This window comes from Phacochoerus africanus, chromosome 3 (genome assembly GCF_016906955.1).
Source record: "Phacochoerus africanus isolate WHEZ1 chromosome 3, ROS_Pafr_v1, whole genome shotgun sequence".
NCBI lineage: Eukaryota > Metazoa > Chordata > Mammalia > Artiodactyla > Suidae > Phacochoerus > Phacochoerus africanus.
This window is the reverse complement of record NC_062546.1, coordinates 167,398,752-167,418,473: the sequence shown is the minus strand read 5'-3', so window position 1 is coordinate 167,418,473 and position 19,722 is coordinate 167,398,752. Positions and strand designations below refer to the sequence as shown.

The following is a 19,722-nucleotide window of genomic DNA, read 5'->3' as shown; positions in this document are numbered from 1 at the left end:
CAAGGAAGGGAGCTTGCCTGAATGGTGCAATTCCAAGGGCAACCTCCTAATGAGGAAAAGGGGGCCTGTCTGAATGGTGCAATTCCGAGGGCAGGTTCCTAAACAAGGGGATACCTGCCTGTACGGTGCAATTCTGAGGACAGGCCCTAGAAGATAATATGGCTCGTCTGCTAATTTTGGTGGGGAACTGAATTTTCCAGGAAACAATTTCCATTTTGCGTTGCTGAGTGGGGATTGTTCCATGGATGACTTAGTTTTTTTCTGTTATTCACTTGTTGTTCAATTCTTCCTCAGTCTTTCCTGATTATTTGCTTATTATTCTTATTTCCCATTCTTATTTTCCTGTGGTGATTTGTGATTTAACAGAATTACAACAATAATATAATAAGAATTTCATCCTGAAGGACTTTCCCCTATTCAAATCCAACTTAATTAAAAACATAGTGTTTATCTACTAACTATTTATACAGTAAACTTTAGAGTTAGGATTTTAATGAGGTTTATAAAAGTTAGACATACATTATTCATGATCAAAAGAAACCTAGCTATGAGAGTTGTCCTTGATTTTACAAACTTTTAAGTGATAGCTAACTGAAGTTGATTTTCTCATACTGTCCTCCTGCCATGAAGCTTTGAAGATAAGCACTAATCTAAAAACAAGACTCGTGAATGCCAAATCCTTATGTCCGTAGCTTTTAGGAAGCATAATCTGGGAGTTAACTTTTAGAACTTGACCTTCGGGTGTACTTTTAACATTGTGATGTAATTAAAAACTGTCTTATAAAACAATCATCTATGCCAATAAAGTTTCAGCAGTCCAGCGCCCTGAAAGAAGGGACAAAGAGGCTGTCTCCGTGCGCATTCGCCAACACCATCCATCCCCGAGAGGGTGTGCATCCCTGGCTGCTGGAGCTGGACTCCGGCACAGTACGACTCATATTATTTAAATCTAAATAAACCAAATCTCCCCAGTATGGATTCCTGAAAAGGAAATGACGCTAGCACAAGCACAAGAAAACAACATGAGGATGGAGAGCAGGCCCTCATCCTGCTCCCACCATGATTTCCTCCTAGCATGTTAAGAAGTGAAAACGATGACAGTCTGATCAGATCTGACATATTCAACCACATTGGGAGAGCAGAAAGATTTTTATTACTCATAAGCCAAACTATTTTAAAATCCAATGCTCATGTCTATTCTTGATATGTTCTGTGTTGTAGGTATCGGTATGCTTGCGTGTTTATATAACTTACGAATGAACAAATTCTCAGAATATTTTTACTGAGGATTTCTGTGCTGGGTCCTCTCTGTCCACCCACATCCACTCTCTCCCCTGCTCTGTGCTGGGGAGGTTGATCTTCATAACCAACAGCAACCAGGCTTCCTTGCCTCTGGTTTCTGTCAGGATCAGGGACAGGAGGAGAGAGGGATTAGGGTAGCTACTCCCCTGATGGCTTCCTCCTGGCTGGCCTCTCTGCAAGGTCTCAGCTCCTGTCAGGTAGGTCCTCTCTCCCAGGTACAGATATTGCTGAGTGCTCCTTGCTCTTGCCCCTTGAGGCCTGGGGGTGATGACAGCTCTCCACTGTTGCCAGGGCTGCGGCTCTCCCTCTCCACTGTTGCTTCCCTAACTTGCAAATACTTTTATAGTCAATCCTCTCTACTCCTTTAATCATCTTTTTGGTGTGCTATCTGTAGTGAGCCTGAGACAGTGCTCAATCCAAAAGATGGAGATGCCTAGGCCACTAGCTGCCTATAACTGTGCATACTGCCAGCATCCTCTGTCTCACCCAGACACACAGGCTCAAATCTCAGGCCGCCTCTTTGCCCCCACAAAGAGGCCAGTCATGAGCTCTGGCCTTTCCTACCACTTTTAGCCCACCGTTTTGTTCTTCACCACAACACTCCTGGTTTAAGCCCTTGTTCCCACTCCCCAGATCATCTATCGAATCCTAATTATCCTTCCAGAGGCAGCTCAAACGTCAGTTTTCTGCTCTCTTTTATCCTCCCTGTCTCACTCTCCCCACTCCCATCCCCACCAAAACATGACAAATATCCTATTTTTCTCCAAATTCTCACAAAGCTCCCTTCGAGGCACTTAGAGGTGAGTTTGAACCCCTGTTCTGCTGCTGGCAGGTTCTGGGTCTTCTCTCCTCATTCCTGCCAAATGCCTCTTCCAAAAATCATCTCCCAAAAGCATAACACTAGTTATTTCCTGGCTTGGTCATTTTCTCCCTTGCCTATTTTTTTTTTCTTTTTATGGCAGTACCTGCGACATATGGAAGTTCCTGGGCCAGGCGTCAAATTGGAACTACGGCTTCTGGCTATGCCACAGCCACAGCAATGCCAGATCCTTAACCCACTGAGTGAGGCCAGGGATTGAACCTATATCCTCATGGGCACTATGTCAGGTTTTTAACCCAGTGAGCCACAACTCCCTCCCTTGCCTGTTGAATGGAGATAAATTTTTCTAACCTAGAGTTTGAGTCTTCCCGTTCGCTTTGGCAGGCCTTCCCCTATGGTTTCCCAATTCTCCAGTTAACCTGTGGGAATCAATTCTCCAAAGACACCATACTTGTTTCTCTTCTACACATTTCTTCCTTCTAGGGAAGTCCTCCTAAGCCATCTCCCCTGGTCAAAATCCTACCAGGCCTCAAATCTCACTTCAATGTCCCCCTTTCCAGTGAGGTTTTGATTTCTCCTTTCTTCCCTCCTCACCTCAAATTCCATTTTTTTTAACAAACAAAAATTCTATTTTTTGTCATTCTACAATATTTACTATTTTCTATCTTAAATTATAATTAATTATTTACCTATATTATCTACCATTCCTCCCTTCCCCAGCAAACTATAATTCCAGTAGAGCAGAGATCCAACATTATTCACCTTTATATCCCCAGATTCATCTATCCTATTATATAATCACCTTTAGTCCTGATCTTACTTTGTGATACTTATTTCTTCTACATATTGATTACCCACACATGTACACATAATAAAATATTTTACGTATCACTGATCACTTAAACCTATCGTTGCCTTTTTTTTGAATTCTAATCTCTCTTTTTGTCTCTAGTTTCCCATTTTTCGTAGGTTTCCCATTTTTCTATAAACTTATATGTTCTTAATCCGTCTCCAGTTGAGCACTGAAAAACAAACATACAGCTTTTAATAGGATTATACCTATAGAAAACATAATGCTTAAATATCAGAAAATAAATTTAACTAAAATTCAGGACCAAAATAAATTATACTTGACCGAAATACACCAAAACAAATAAACAAACAAAACCCTATGATCCCAGTTCTTTTCAAAATCTCCCAAGTAAACATTTGTTAACCCCGTAGTGTAAGTCTATTTCTCCTATTGTCTAATAGATCACTTCATAAAGAGATAGTCAAGTGTGACTTAACCTTAAACAGAGAAGAGTACCCCTTTGAGATCTTTAGGGGATACCTAAAAGCTTTTAGTAATAAAAGCCATAACTTTTACTCTAAAAACACCTCATCCTTAATATTCTTAGAACTTAAAATCATTGCTCATAAAAACTGTTTTTTTAATGGTCACACCAACAGCATATGGAAGTTCACTGGCCAGAGATTGAATCCCACCCACAGTTGCAGCAACACTTTTAACCCACTGTGCCAGGCAGAGGATCAAACCCATGCCTCTACAGTGACTGGAGCTGCTGCAGTCGGATTCTTAAGCCCCTGCATCATAGTGGGAACTCCATATAAACTTTTCTCAAAAAAGCATTTGATCTTCTTTCCCATAACAGCTTCCACTGTATTTAAATGAATAATTTTATTCTATTTTCTGCAGTCAAATTTCAATTAGTAGTAGTTGTAGAGAAAACAAATAAGATGGATGGCTAAAATGTACCAACAATTCCAAACCACATTTAAATCAACAATTTCAACCTTTCCTCCCACAGCTAAGTAATTTATCTACATTGTTAGGAAGGAAAAATGGTTGATTTGAGTTTCATCTCCTTTTTAGGTCTCTACAGATCCTGACAGAAATGAAATATAAAGTGCCAAGGCCAAAGAGAGAAGGTGAGAAGCATGTCCTCAGATAATCCCCCAGCAAAGGAGTCCGTACAGTGAGCCAGCCAAGGCTGAATTGACTCAGTAGATAGAATCTGGCAGTAGCCTGATTTACATATCTGATGTCTCAGCCTGAGCTCCCAGTTGCCTTCCCTGTTGCAGTCATACAAAGAGCTTTTCTGTCACATGAATATCTCCTAATGGATCTTATTTCCTTCCCACAGGTTTTAATCAAAAAGAATAGAGGACTTATCCAGATAAAGTCTGGCATGACTTTAAGCATTAGATGTGTCCTGAACAGGGGTGTGTAAAGTTGTCAGTTAAGATCAAAATCATTTATTTAAAACAAAACTTTACTCAAAGATGGAATACATTGCCTAACCTGTATGGGAAAAACAAAATCTTCCCCGCTCAACAGGGAATTTGACTAATTGCCTACCATCATTGCAGAGTCAACGTAAGTACTTAATGGTACTGAAAAGATGAAATTTCATCATATCATGACTCATAAACCCTCCATTGATTCTAATTTTCTCCTGAATTTTATCTGAACTCTTAGAACCAAAGAACTTTATATCTAGAAGTCACCTTAAGGACCATCTATTATGGACGATCCATTTTACGGATGAAAAAACTCAGCCCCAAACTGACTTGCCTTCAGCCACATGGCTATTTAAAGAAATAGTTTAGACTAAATTTAGGCATTCTTGAGGAGCAGACCTTATAAACTATTCTGCAATGCTAATATTATATTAAAGTGCAGAATTCCTATTGCAAATGCAAGTTGGTGATAAACATCTTACAAATTAGAGGTCACCGAGTGAAGCATCATGAAAACATATTTTTGTCATTTCTTCCCCCTCTAGGTCTAATTTGCAACACACACCAACCAATACAGGCATTCTTCCTATGAAACCTAGTAACAAATGTACTTACTTGTGTCCACTGTTTTTTCAGGAAGGAGTTATTAAATTTAGAAGATCAATCACAAGAATATGTGGGTCAATAAAAAAAAACAGTCTACTTTAGATCTATTTAGTTTCCTCCCCTTAAGAAGACTGAAATAATTAATCTCCTACCTTTCATCTAATCAAAACAGTGGGTTTTAGTTCTTAGTTCTATAGTGGCTCAACTGTTCAGATTGTTTAAAATAAGACTTGAATTCTATTAAATTTGGTACATTTGAATATCTGATTGTTGTTACAAATATATTTGCTAACTAGAATGTAGATAATTGCCTTAAATTTTTAGTTTACTTAAATATTTTAAGACAGATGGATAAAAAGCATTGTTGATAAATAGACATCTTTTGGTTTTAAGTAAAGTCAATCCTATAAACTGCTAATTTTAACTTGAATATTCAGAAATGCAAAGCAAACTCTGAGGATGCATGTACAATAATTCAAAAGAAGACCTCCCCCACCAATTGTTGCTTATTGATGCATCTCTGATATCCAGTGTCCTGGGAACCCCTGTACCAAGTGGAAATGCTGCCAACCCTTAAGATGCTGACAGTTTCCCCAATTATACAGAAAAGGTATCAGAAGACATTGCCACACCCAAGAGTAAAGTATAAAAAACATTTCAATGCATTAACGCATCTTTTTTTTTTTTTTTTTTTTTTTCATTTTAGGGCAGCACTCATGGCACATGGAGGGTCCCAGGTTAGGGGTTGAATCCAAGCTGTACCTTCTGGCCTATGCCACAGCCACAGCAACTCAGGATCTGAGCCGCATCTGCGACCACACCACAGCTCACAGTAACGCCAGATTCTTAACCCACTGAGCAAAGCCAGGGATCAAACCTGCAACCTCATGGTTCCTAGTCAGATTTGTTTCCACTGCGCTACAACAAGAACTTCCTTTTTTTTGGTTTGTTTTCTAATGCATTTTATTTGCAAATAACCTGCTCTGGTTGAAAACATACCAGTGAACTGTTCCTTTTTTTCTGGATTCTATTATTATACAATGCAACATACTTTCAAAATGCAAACTAATATGAAGTTCTACACAAATTTCACAATGAGAGAGAGTAATCAAAGGAGAGGCTTCTTGACTTTTCCAATTTCAATTTAAATTGCTTTCAACAAGTAAAACTACATTGGGGGGACTGTTGACAAACCTACAACCTTTTCCCTATTCTGAGGCTTAATGTATATTGGTAATAACATTGACAGAAGAGAATGTATTTGATCCAACCCATTATGTTTGGCTTAATTATGATATTGGCTAGTGTAAAGATTCCATTGCAAGAGTGATTAAAAATAGCAATGAGCTCTTTTGCTAGATTCCCAGTCATGCTAACACGATCAACTGCTCTCCAAATCACACAACTAAGTAAAGAATTAAATAACTCTTGACTCGTGTTCTCTAGATTGCTTTGATTTTATGTTCAGAAAATCTGTAGCTCTTACCATAGTAAAGTTTTAACTTTTATGTTAATGTTAAACAGTTCAGCACAGAAGTCACCTTTGAAGAGTGCTTTGGGTTTATTTTTCACAGTTGCAAGCCCTTGTAACTATTCCACTTCTGGTTGCTATATTTAAAACACTAACTACTCAAAAGTGTTCACATTAATTTCAACACTTAAAAGGACCAAAATATGTTAGGCAATACTTCTTGACTATACAAGAAAAATCAGACAGGTGAGAATAGAAAAGTAAAAATTCAGGTATCTAAGGAAAAAATATGTAGATGTTCACCAATATTTTTCTCTCAAAACTATTTGCAAATAAAATTCTGCTGAGCATGGGGTGAGAGTCAGGGAGGGATTATATTACAAGTCTGTGAAAAGTCCATCATAAGGACTCAAGAGCCTAAGACCATCCAGCTTGGGACAAAAAACATCATCTTGTTCACTATCTGGACATTGTGTGTCTCTGCTCCTTCCACTTTTTAAATATAAATCTTGCTTTCCTATCAGGATTTCCCATTCCCCAAGGGCAGAAATTTTGCTTCATACCGTTTCTTTCCCCCAGAAACTTGCATAGTAACAGGTATCCAAAATGTGTTTGATAAGTTGACTAATCAAAATCCTGAAGACGCAGACAAAATGGTACATCAAAAGAGAAAGGGTTGTGTTACAGATGGCAAATATAAATGTTCCCACCTCGATTTTACTTACATTTCTCTTGAGTCAAAGATCTGTCATGCTTTATACTAATGGCTATTTGTGCTGATACTTGTCTCTGTTTATTCGTCTCTGTACTGTGCAGAACCCACTAAAGTTCTTTACAGTTGGTATAGGTTGAATGTCATAAACAAAGTCAATAAATGAATATTTTCTTAAAGTTTGTTTTGCAAGAGTTTAGGACAAAGGGCTGGATTTCGATTGCTGGAGAGGGAATTATGGCTAGGAAGTCATTCAGGTGGTATAGAATAGAAATAAAAATGATGGAGAATGAAAAGTAGGTGGCAAATAAATCAGCTTGACAGGAGAGGGTTCAAATAGAAAGAAATGGGAGATGACGGTGGCAAAACAAACAGCACTGGTGGGGAAGGCTTTGCAAGGCTAGTTAAATACAAAAAAAAATAGAATTTGAGGATGATTATTCCCATTGTTGAGTTAGAAACAGGTAGTGACTAGATGGGGCACTAGTCAGCCTACTGAAAAATTTAGGTGAGAGAAGAAGAGAGCCTGTTGAAAACCTTGGCTACGTCAATGTAAGGAAATGGATACACATGAGGAAAGAAGCAATAAATCTCATTGATATTGAACTATAAATTAAAAAAGACCTTATTAATTAGAGTTAATATGGAGAGAGAGAAAGAGCACTTGAAAATCACTTGGAGGAACTGAGGACCATTGTCTTGGTGTTATCCTTTGCAGTGGTCAGAAAAGGATGAATGGATACCTAGGGAATTAAAAAATGAATGGTTTTTGACCTATTAAATTTCTATTGTTTGTTCTTGAGATACCAACATGATGTACTGCAATCAAATGTAGAAATGTGACTAAAGCAAAATTTTAAGGCTAATGCTGGAGGTGGGTTTTGAAAATAATGTAAAATGCATACACATAAAAATACCACTGTAGAAGGAAAAAAGTCAAACTTTTTAAAACAGATTTTGATAATGTCCTGATGCAATTGCAAAGTATTTTCCAATGTCATCACCCACTATTACAACCTCGTGTTAAATGATGAGGAACATAAGTAGATTAGCAATCATAGACTCATAGGCCTGGTTTAGACCTTACGAGGTTGCCTGCCCGCCCTGACCGTAAGCTGCTGGAGCACAGGGGCTACTGCAGCATTAACACAGGGCCTTGCACATGGGAGGAACTTACAAATCAAAATAAAATCAAACATCTCCATTCCTGGCTCTAACACTAGGCAACTCTTTTAGTAACTAATTTTTATTTTTAACAACCCAAAGATTAAGATTCATCCTAAGCAAAAGATAAAAGAAAGAAAACCTTACTTATTTGTGAAACATAATTAGACCACCTTAACAGCCTTAAATGACTTAGCAGTGATTCAACTGTATTACCTATGTTACTGCATATTTCCTTAGAGAAAGTGAAAATCCACAGTGGGGAAGTGATGTTTCCTCTTTCAGAGACCAGAGGACGCCCCCCCCCCCCAAATCACAGTACAGTAAAGGGGTAAGTCACTTAGAAATGGCGTTCTGACTTTAAATTAAGGTTTTGGGAGTCTCTGAAAAACTATCCTAATGACCTCAGAGCCACCAGAATGGCAGTGCAGCAAAGGAGTCCAACACCACAGCGCCCCTCTGTGTGTCTTTCACTTGGAAAGGAGGCAGCAAATCCACCTTCAATGTTTAGGGCCTGTTCTACTCACCTGAGGTTTTTGGTTTCAGTGGGGTTTTTTGGGGGGGGAGATCGGGTTTTTTTGGTTGTGCCTAAGGCATGGAAAAGTTCCCGGTCCAAGGATCAAACCCTGGCCACTGCAGTGATAATGTCAGATCCTTAACCCACTGTGCTAAAAATGAACTCCATGAGTTATTGATTAATAATGTTCTCAGTTCACTTTAGTTCTTTTCAGAAGCTGTCACATCCCTCTGGCTGTGACATGTGTTTTAATATCAGGAAAGTCTCCTCTGCTTCCATTGCCCTAGATATCAGCCAGGCATTTATACAGCTACATTCCTATTCAGAGCTTTGAGGGAGACTGTAAACAAGGCTGTTCTTAAGTAAAATTACAATTATTTAAACAACCCTACCCCCACCTTACCCAGACTTTGGAGACACTCGGTCATTAGGATGGCTTCCTCTCCCCAGGTAAAAACTTGCCATCCAAAGGTACAAATTACTGAGAACCAAATGTGTTCTTATTCACTGAGGGTTTTTTTTTTGTTTTTTTTTTTTTGGTTTTTGGTTTGTTTGTTTGTTTGCATTTTTAAAAAGATAAAATGTCTTACCCTAAGGAATTGATTGCAGTTTTGAAATTTCAAGTACCAGTGAGCAGACAGAAGTCATATGTCTTAAACAAGATATGGAATGGGGGTGGAGCAGTGTGTTCTGAAAGTATGCCATGTAAATAAACCCACTCTATTATGGATATATTTGGCTTTTGATTCCTTGATACCAACACAGATGCTACAACAGAATTTTAATTGCAATATTAATATTAAAATGGCTTTTAAGACTAAATTTCTAAAACCTTCAAGAGGAAATATTTCCAAATATTAAATTAGCTAGTGTTTAGTAAGGAATAGGGGCATCTCAGGTCACTAGGGATAAGCTAAATTTAGGAAAAAAAAAAAAAACCCATGCTGTTGAACTTAGGGTCAATGTCTTCTAGAATATTTTTGTTTTATTTCCTGATGATAAATAGTAGAGTTTGATGTACTCAGGTTTGTTTTCAATAAATGTGGGTTACCAGCTTGCCTCATTTGTTTCTTTTGACACTGAAATAAGCCAAACATTTGTTTCTGTTCAGAAATGATTTCAGGTCTTTTCTTTCTTTTTGGCTGTACCCATGGCATGGGTAAGTTCCCAAGCCAGGGATCAAACCCAAGCCGCAGCAGCAACCTGAACCATTGCAATGACAATGGCAGATGCTTAACCTGCTGAGCCACCTGGGATCTCCAGGGTTTTTTTATTCTAAACATAATCTGTAACTTTTTAAACTGGTTACAGCATTTCCTCTTGGATGGCATCTATACAGTTTACTACCAATTTCTGAGAAATCCAAACCTTTAAGTAACTTGAGTTGAATCTGAACATGCAAACTATTCATTTTGGAATAACTGCCCCCTCCCACCACCACCACAGAGCAATTAACCCTGGATCTGGCTTTTGCCTTAGTCACCCAAGTAAGTTTTTATTAATAGTCTATGTGGATTTTTTAGGCTTTATTTTTATAAGTTTTAGGTTTACATAAAGATTAAGCAGAAAGCACAGAGAGTTCCCACATACCCTTTTACCCCCACTTCAACCCCAGTTTTCTTCACTATTAACATCTTGCATTTGTGTGGTACATTTACTACAATTGATGAACCAATATTGATACTTCATTATTAGCTAAAATCCATAGTTTTCATTAGGGTTAACTCTTTGAATTGTACATTCTCTGGGTTTTGACTAATGCATAAGGGCGTTTATCCATTATTACACTGTTATGCAGAAAATTCACTGCCCTAAAAATGCCCAGCGCTCCACCTCTTCATCCCTCCCCGCCATCCCACCCCCAGCCCTTTGGCAACTACTGATCTTTTTCCTGTCTCCATACTTTTGCCTTAGTCCATAGGTTTCTTCTTGTATGTATAAGACAGAGAACAATTTGGCTAGCGTTGTGTCACAGAGGTAAAACAAAGGGGATTTAAAGACTTACCAAAACCACAAAGATAGTATGAACTGCACTCTTTTCAACAACAATGGATGAATCTATTTACATTTTATTCAACTAACATTAATTGATAACACACTATGTGCCAGCAGTGTTTAGGTGCTAGAGTTAACAATACTAAGCAAGGCAGACAGGATTTTTGCCTTCATGGAGTATACATTCAAATTGAGGATAAAGGAAAAGGACAGAAATAAAACCGAAAGTCAAGCAAAATATCTTTTCAATACTGCCAAGAAAGATGGTAGAAATCAAACAGGGTTATGGGATAGAGTGACAGTTAGAGACAGTGGGTTAAGGAAGGCTTCTCTGAGGATACAACATTTGAGCTTAGAATTAAGAGATAAGAAGCAACTTGCCATGCAAGAGAAGAACATTCCAGGCAGAGAACTACAAGTAAAATGGCCTGGAGATGTGAAGAAGTGGGGTCTGACTGAAGAAAGAAAGCCCACGTGGCTGGGTGGAGTGAGCAGAAAAGAATGTATGGAGGTGAGGGTGGAACAAGCAGGTTAGATAGGTAGGCAAGGCCAGATCATAAATGGCCTCGTAAACCACAGTAAGGAGTTTCCGTTTTAGTGTAATAGGAAATCACTGGAGGCAGGAAAGCTATGTGATCTGATTTACATTTTTAAATGATCATTCTGGACCTGGAGAGAACTTAAAGGATCTCTTTAAAATAAATGTTAACACTAATACATCAAGAGTACTAAAGATGCCAACAAATACAATGCAAGTCCTAGAGTAAAAACGGTGTTTCAAGATCATCATGGCATATACCTGGCTCCTATCCACAGCACACCCTAAAAGAAATAACCAACAGAGACATCAACAGGATTTTTTGATCATGTCTATAGTCTGCCAAGCTTACCATTTGGTATCAGGATAGTTATACTCAATTCGCTACCAAAATGCAAAACTATTTCCATAGGGAAATATAAATGAACACACCATTACAAGTATTTCTGCCTTTCAATGTACCCTTTTCTTTTAAGCTTTGGAAAACCTTGATATGCCTGCAATTAGAAATTGCATTTTAATTTTAAAAATACAAGGGAGAAAAAGCTGATGTTCAGATTGGCTCCAGCAGATGTGGTCCCAACACCATGGGACACCTGGGGATGTGAAATGGAAATTGGCCAACCACAGTCCAGGTGATTTTCTGCTTATTACAGGCCCAGACTCAGGGAACCAGGCTCCCCTCTCAGTGAGTGATTTTTCTTTCTTAGCTTAAGATGGAATTGGAGCAATAAGTGATTTCCACTGTCTGTATCTATGGCAACAGGTACCCTAATTTCACCTCTTACATGGCAACTATACCTATTCACTGAATAGCTTTCAGTCCTTACTATTATGATGAAAAAAACATAATTTCATGAAAAATGAGATTTAGGTAATAAGCAAATTTCTCTGCCAGAAACCATGAAGCACACTTTGTAAAATGTATGATCATTCAGAAGCAGAATACACTCTGGGGCTTTTCTTCCTTTACAAGTGTAGGATGTTTACTCCACCCCACCCCCCATGTCCCTTTTATAGTTGCTTCTAATTAAAAAAATATATATTATTTTCTTCCTTAACACTTATTTTTATTCAATTATGAAAATAAGGTTTATTGTAAAGAGTTCGGCAAGTACAGAAAACTATAGAAAAGCATACAAAATAAAACTCACTCAGTTAAAAATAATTACTATTACTATCTTGCTAGCATTTTAGATCTATATATATATAGATACAATTTAAACACTATAGTGTATTTTTTTTGTAATCAGTCTTTTTCACAAAACATAAATTCTCCACATTAACTATTCTCCTAATTCACAATTTAATGGTTTCAAAGGAGTCCATAATAATGGCTTACTATATTTTATTTAACTTTCTATGTTGACATTATTAACCATAAATGTTTATGTACATATAAAGGCTTAGAATAAGTCCATGGAAAGGAAACATATGGATCAAATGGGATAAACATTTTCAATTATACTGACAAATTTTCCCTCCAAAACTGTATTAATTTATTTTCCCACTAGAGGTAGATGGATGAGTGTCCAATTCCTTAAATTCTTTATCAGAAGTACTGTTTATTCATTTTTTTTTTTTTTGGCTGTTCCCACAGCATGTGAAAGTTCCAAGGTCAGGGATCGAACCCATGCCACAGGAGCAACCCAAGCCACTGCAGTGACAATGCCAGATGGTTCCTTAACCCACTGTACCACAAGAGTCCACCAGAGGTAGTTTTGTTTTTTGGGGTTTTTTTGGCTTGTTTTTTTTTTAAAGCCAATTTGACAGAGCAGGGACCTATCTCACTACACTTCTTTAATATCTTTAATTAAAAACTTATTTTAAGGTTAAATATGTTTTTACATTTTCATTATTTTTTTAGGGGGAGGAAATACATAAATTGCCTGTTTGCCTCTGAAACAAAAACTATTTGTTGTCACCTAATATCCATTTTCCCTTTATTTCTTAGTAACGGAAGAGATGACTTTTAGTTGGGCACATAGCCCCTTAAAAGATATTTCTCATTTTTGTATGCAACTAAGTGTGTCTGTGTCAACCAGGGTTGATGAAATATATGCAAATACGCTCTATGATTTTTCAGAGAAGTGTCCTTAAAGGGAGAAGATAATGCCCTCTTTTTCTTCTTCATCAATCCTGATGGTTGGAATGTAGATATTATGGTTGGAGCTTCAGCAGCCATTCTGGACCATGAGGATTATCTAGCAATGGTAGGGCAGAAAGCTAGAGGGAGCCTAAGTTCCCAAGAATTTTATGGAAGTGCCACCCTACACTGGTCTCCAGATTTTTATGTGAGAAAAATAATACTCCAGATTTTTAAATGAGAAAATAAAACTTTGTATTTTTAAGCTATGATTGGTTTGCAGTTTTAGTTTCATAGAAGTTTCTTGTAGGTTTTTCTTGATTTTAAGTGTTCTTTCTATTTTAAGGTTATTTAAACTTGATCTGGCATACATGTCACAAATTTTCGCAGTTTTTCATTTGGTCCTGAATTTTTTTGATGGAATTAGGATATGCAAAAATATACTTATTCTGAGATTTATTTGCTACCTAAACTCTGTTATATATTCAGAAAAATCAGATAACAGTATTAGTTTAGAAATATAAATTCTAGATAAATATTTTGTCACAACTGTCATAAGGCATAATTTTACTTCATATAGGTATGCAATTAAATGGTTATATTGCAGGTTGAAGTCATTTGTATGATGAGAAATTACATATTCTTTTGAGGACTTAATAATTCATCCTTTACTAAAGCAGAGATTTTCCATTTTTAATCTATGAAGCCCTGGGTTCAAAGCAATGCTTCAGAGGTCTCCACTAGGGCTTATGTAGAGCCGAGTGGGCCAGCTCTGCCTGTCACCCCAGTTAAGGTTTTAAAGGCAGTCATTCTATGTTATTCACTAGAGTTCCACAAAAGAGCCCCTGCCATTGCCATATGACTTCCTTCTCACACAGATAAGAAATGAGAGTAATAATTTCCTACCAGATCATAAGCAGCCAGCATCTTTTTCTGCACATCTGGAATTGTCCCCAGAGGCTCTAGATAAGGAAAGTTGTCTTTCATCACAAGAGAGACTGAGGGAGTATTATCACTGGTGATGAGCCGAGTGGACAAGGTCAACAGGCACTGCTTCAGACTGGCAATTGGAGGAAGTCCACATAGTTCCTTAATAGACACTATGGCATTCTGTGGGGAAGAAAACATAGAATTACACTTCTGACCACATGACACATCACCTCCAACACGTCTAGGCTTACACAAAAGTATATTCATTCAAAGTATACCCTTAAATACAAATGTAACTTGAAGCAAACTGGATTATAACCAACCAAAAATGCTATAACACGCACGGAGATAACATACAGAGCCAGTTCACAGTGACACTTTCTCAACTTTTAGCAACTGCCACAAATAGGCCATAAAGCAGAGCACATTATGACCCCAGGCTACACAGTGCTTTTCAAAGCTGGGCTTTGGAATATTCTGGAATATGTGAAATATTCTGGATGATACACATAAATTTATACTGGCTGATCATGGATATATTTTTAAGTTTGTATCCCAATGATCATAAAAACATGTCAGTGGTTGTACATTGCAGTGCATCTCCTTTGAGATTTTCCCTCAAGGTAGCAGGCTGCTATTACCCATTACCCTCCTTTGACATAACCATCAATGATATTCTTTGTCATCCCATCAGAAATGCACCTGATAGATATATATAATAAGGCACATTTCACGTAGAGCTTCATTTGTCCCTGTGATAGGCATTTAAAAAATTCATTTGAAATAGGAATTTTGCCTGTTTAACAGTGAATAATACCTAACCTAATGTGTCCCATGAATTTAGTGACAATGATGATATCATTCATTTTTCTACTAATTAGGCTCCAAATAATTCTTAACCAAAAAGATCTTTATGTTGATAAGACAAATTATCAGTACTAACTGGAAAAACTTTATCCATAGCCAACTCTCCTTAATATGTATTTTATACACATAATATATGCAAAGGATATATTTCAAGAATTACAAAGGACTACATATAAAATCTACTTCTAATATATATATATATATATATATATTAGTTAGTTATGGAAATAACTTACAACTAATCCAACATAGGAATTTTTAATAGTTGTAGAATTATGTCAGAAAAAGTCAGGTAGATAATGCTAATATTTGGAGCCCAATTTTAAAACAGTAGCTAAGGCAACCCATTTCAAATTATATGTTTACAATCTAAGTATTTGTATGTGGCTTGTGTAACAGTATTTTCTACCATTTTGATTATTTAATATTGATTTTAAGCCTATCCCAGAATTTTTCTGTAAAATAATGTAAAAATAAAATTTTTATTAAATCATGGTTTGGTTTCAGAATCACACAACTAAGCACCATGCACAATCACTGGGTTTTGGTGGTAGATAATTCTGGATTTAAAGCGCCACATTCCAATTTATTAAATGCAATATTTGGGAAATTATTTAACCCCTTTAAACTTGTTGTCTATTTTGGAATGTACAGATTTTTGGTGAAGGTTACGATAAATATGTGAGCTAAAGGAACAAATAAAATGCATTGAAAAATATTCCTCTCCTGTTTTGCTCTTGTACATACAGTGCTGCTGCTTCTTCCTTGTACATTTCAGGAACTAAGTAAGCATTTGTTGTTTGATTATTTCTCAGTAACATAGGCCTAGAATAAGCAGATTAAATAGTACTGAAGAAAAAGGTTTGCAGCCATCTCTGATTACAAGCATTAAAGAAAGCAAGGAAAATGATATTGAATTCCTACATCAAGGCTGGATAGTTCACAGGCACTCTCATTTAATTCTCAAAATATTGTGATGTAATTTTTTTTTTACCTTAAGAGGAGAAAACTGAAATAATGTGCTCAAGATCATACAAGGATAGAGTTTAATCCAGAATCCATGTCCTTTCAATTAAAGCACATTTCTAAGAGAAGACTAAATAGTTTTCAACAACTTCAAGGGCTAATTTTGTTTATTAGTTTTGTTTCTTCCTGTGGGGAATAATTTATTATTGTTATACATTCAAGCAACTAAAAAGTAATCTAATAGGCATTACATTTGTTTTATACGACTTCAAATACCCTTATCTATACAATTTTTACATATATAATTATAATTAGTGTGCATATGTTTGTAGATATAAAATTTTGTATATTATAGGCACATATAATATTTTATATTCTATTTCTTCCATATGGTTTCATATACACATTCCCATATATCAATTTGGTAGGTACTAGAGATATTTAATGGATATATAAAGCATTCTGCTGCATTGATATTACATTAAATGACTTAGTTCAGGTCAGATTCAACATGGCACTTACAATTAGAAACATAAAATACATCTGTTTCATCACAGGCAATATTGAACTTAAATCAGCTGTACACAGGGTTTACACATCCTCTCTGATAATTTTTTAAAGAATCAGATCATTAGTAAAACACAACATTCGCTGGTGAGAGAGGGATTGAAAAAGTAGGGGTAGGAGAGAACAGTATAAGATTTTTCCTACCTGCATATTTTCTCTCATATCTATGGCTTCTCGTAAGGGATGAACTGCTACCTTAAAGATGTCATCTATAGTTTTAAGACCAATATTCCTGAGCATGGTATATTCCCGAACTTTCTTCCCCATTCTCACTGATAGGCTGCGCTTCTGTGGCTTGCCTCCTCCACTTCTATTAGTTATTGCTACGTGGACAAAAAGAGTTACGTGCTCCATGATGTCGCCCACAAAGGAGCGGAGGGGAACATGCCGATATCCAGGCTGCAAACATTCAAACGGAATTGTATATTGCCCTATAAACTCATCCCCAATGTAGTCGTCATCTAGAATGACAAAACGGATCATGGCCAGCTCAGGGAGGTTCACTTGAAACTCAAATGTCTCATCAAAAATAGGATTATCACTATTTTGTTGTACAGTTTTAGTTCTTTGCTCTGAACAGTCTGCTGGAATTCCATGTATCTCTATACACACATAGGGATCTATGACATCCCCCTTGGCACAAGCTCCCTTGGGCTTTGGGAAGTTCTGACCACTGATGATCTTAATATGAAGAACTAGAGGAGAGACCCCGGGTACAATGCCCTTTGTATTTGCACTGAAGTAAGAAACCTCATCTCGCATGATGGACGGCCTTAGAACATAACCACATCCTCCATTCTGAAGAAACCAGCCTGTGTGAAGGTCCATCATTGGACCTGGAGTCTGAAAATTCATTGCCACAATCTGACAACCACAATTCCAGAAGTCCTGTGGATTCAAGTTACTGGAATCGATTCTCATGGCACTTGGATAGATTCGTGATAAGAACTTCTTATTATAATTTACAAAATCCTCTGGGTATTCGTTTGCAATTCGGCTGGCCTCTGTTTCACTAAATGAACAAATTTCCCAATAGTTTTGGCTTTTCATAGATAATTCGAAATCCCTGTACTGAACAGATTTACAGATAGACACCAAGTCAGAGAGCTCCCTACACAGCCAGATTTGCTTCTGCTCACCATTGTAATCTACTGACATCCTTCGAGACATTTCAGCTTCTTCATCTTCATCTGTAACTTCTCCTTCCAAAACATCTCGATCAGAAGGCAATTTCTTTCCTTTTACAATGATCATTCTTTTCAATTTTTCTGGGGATGGGAGGTAGGATTCTGATGGCAAAGGTGCTTCTGTATACAGTTTACTGCCAAAGACCTTTTTCATCTGTTGAACCATTACCTTCTGCTGTGGCAGGGAGCAGTGATTCCCCAAGCAAAGAATGAGTGGGTATTCAGAAGCCACAAAGGCAAATTTATTTATCACCTCAATGACACTTCGAAAGGAAAGGTGTGTTGTCATGTTGTTTCGATTACAAAGGATTGGTTCATTGTCTGAACCATCACTTACATCAAGTTCAATGCTTCGACAGCCCATTTTCAAAGCTCTAACATACCCGTTAATATCAGCCGGCCCCCTGAACTGGTCTTCTATGAGATAGGTGTTGTGAGAGGCATTGATGTAGTAGTGAGATAATGGCTGGGTCATATCTTGGGCAACCTTTTTTTGCTCGGGATCAAAAATGTCACATTCTGGTGACAACAAATACTGGGTAAAGCCATCAATTGCAAGAAACCCTTTCTGACGCCCCTCTTCAGAAAGTTCATATCTCCGAATAATGTCCAAGCACATGTCCTCAGTGATATGGGTGACTCCTTGCTCAGCTTCTAAAAAGAGCATAAGATCATTGGCATCCAAGTATTCTTTGTTTTTAGATATCTGTACAAGTAAGAAATACACTTCTGGCCTGGTGCAAAGTTCACAAAAAGCTTCACAAAATTCCTCTTCTGTCACTCGGGTGGTCAGTTTTTCTTTGCTTTTCTGGATTTCTTTAAACTTTAACCTGATCTTGGATTCCTTCAGGGTAGGATTGAGTTGTTTTATTAACTCTACAGAGGTGTCTTCCAGCATAATCCCATTGCCATCGACATCTGCTGCTTCAAACACCGTTTTCAACCACATGAACCTTGGTGTGTTCTGGTTGTCCTCCATAAAATCAAGGGGTTGCTTACTTCGAGAAACCAGATACCGTAACCCTGACACCCAGATGTTTGCTACATCTGCTGAATTGGCAACTAGGTCCAGAGATTCGTAGTTTTCCCCATGGAGTATGGAAAAGGCACAGTCCTCACAAATCTGGTCTGCAAGGCCATTGTTTCTAAATGTTTCCGTGTTCTTGCCCAGTCGGATCTCTTTTATGGCAGAAATATCAAGCTTAGCTTTCTCAAGGTCTTTTTTGGAAGGTTCCCAGCGAAGAGCTTGGAGGTCTGTGTCCAGGGTGAAAAAGCGGTTGTAAATGCGAGAATTTGGCCGTACTTTCTTCAGTTCACAGCCAGCTTGCATGAAGCTGATGCAGTCGCTCGCGCTGCTAATTTTCTTTTCCGATGGCATGCTGCTGAAAGACACAGTTTTCTTTCTTCCACCACATTTTTGATTTGCAGGATCCTATAAAGCAATTTGAAAATAAAGAGTCAATTTCCTTTAGGAAATAGACAAACTCAGTACTATTCTCTGAACTCCTCAGACTCCATTCAGATATTATGATCATTTGGATAGGAGCTAGCATAAAATTTACCTTTTCACTGTATCAAAAAGAGAAATTGATAAGAAAATTGATATTAGGTTGAGGAAAAACTTATTTTTTCAACACCTATGAATTATTTGAAATAAAATCAAGTATTAACTACAAATCACTCTTATTTGTTCATTAAAGTAGATTTCCTAAGAACCACTACCTATCGAGATTTTGACAACTTGCTCAAG

At 37.3% G+C, this 19,722-nt stretch overlaps 1 protein-coding gene across 1 annotated transcript in view; it reads right to left on the bottom strand.

Annotated features, from left to right (window-relative positions):
- PLCL1 (phospholipase C like 1 (inactive)) overlaps positions 1–19,722 on the bottom strand; it is a 323,847-nt gene that overhangs the window by 52,873 nt on the left and 251,252 nt on the right. The window contains exons 2-3 of the mRNA XM_047773158.1: positions 16,930–19,404; positions 14,362–14,565 (exon numbers count right to left, since the gene is read on the bottom strand). Coding sequence (XP_047629114.1) covers positions 14,362–14,565; positions 16,930–19,404 — 2,679 coding nt within the window. The remainder of the gene's footprint in view (positions 1–14,361; positions 14,566–16,929; positions 19,405–19,722) is intronic.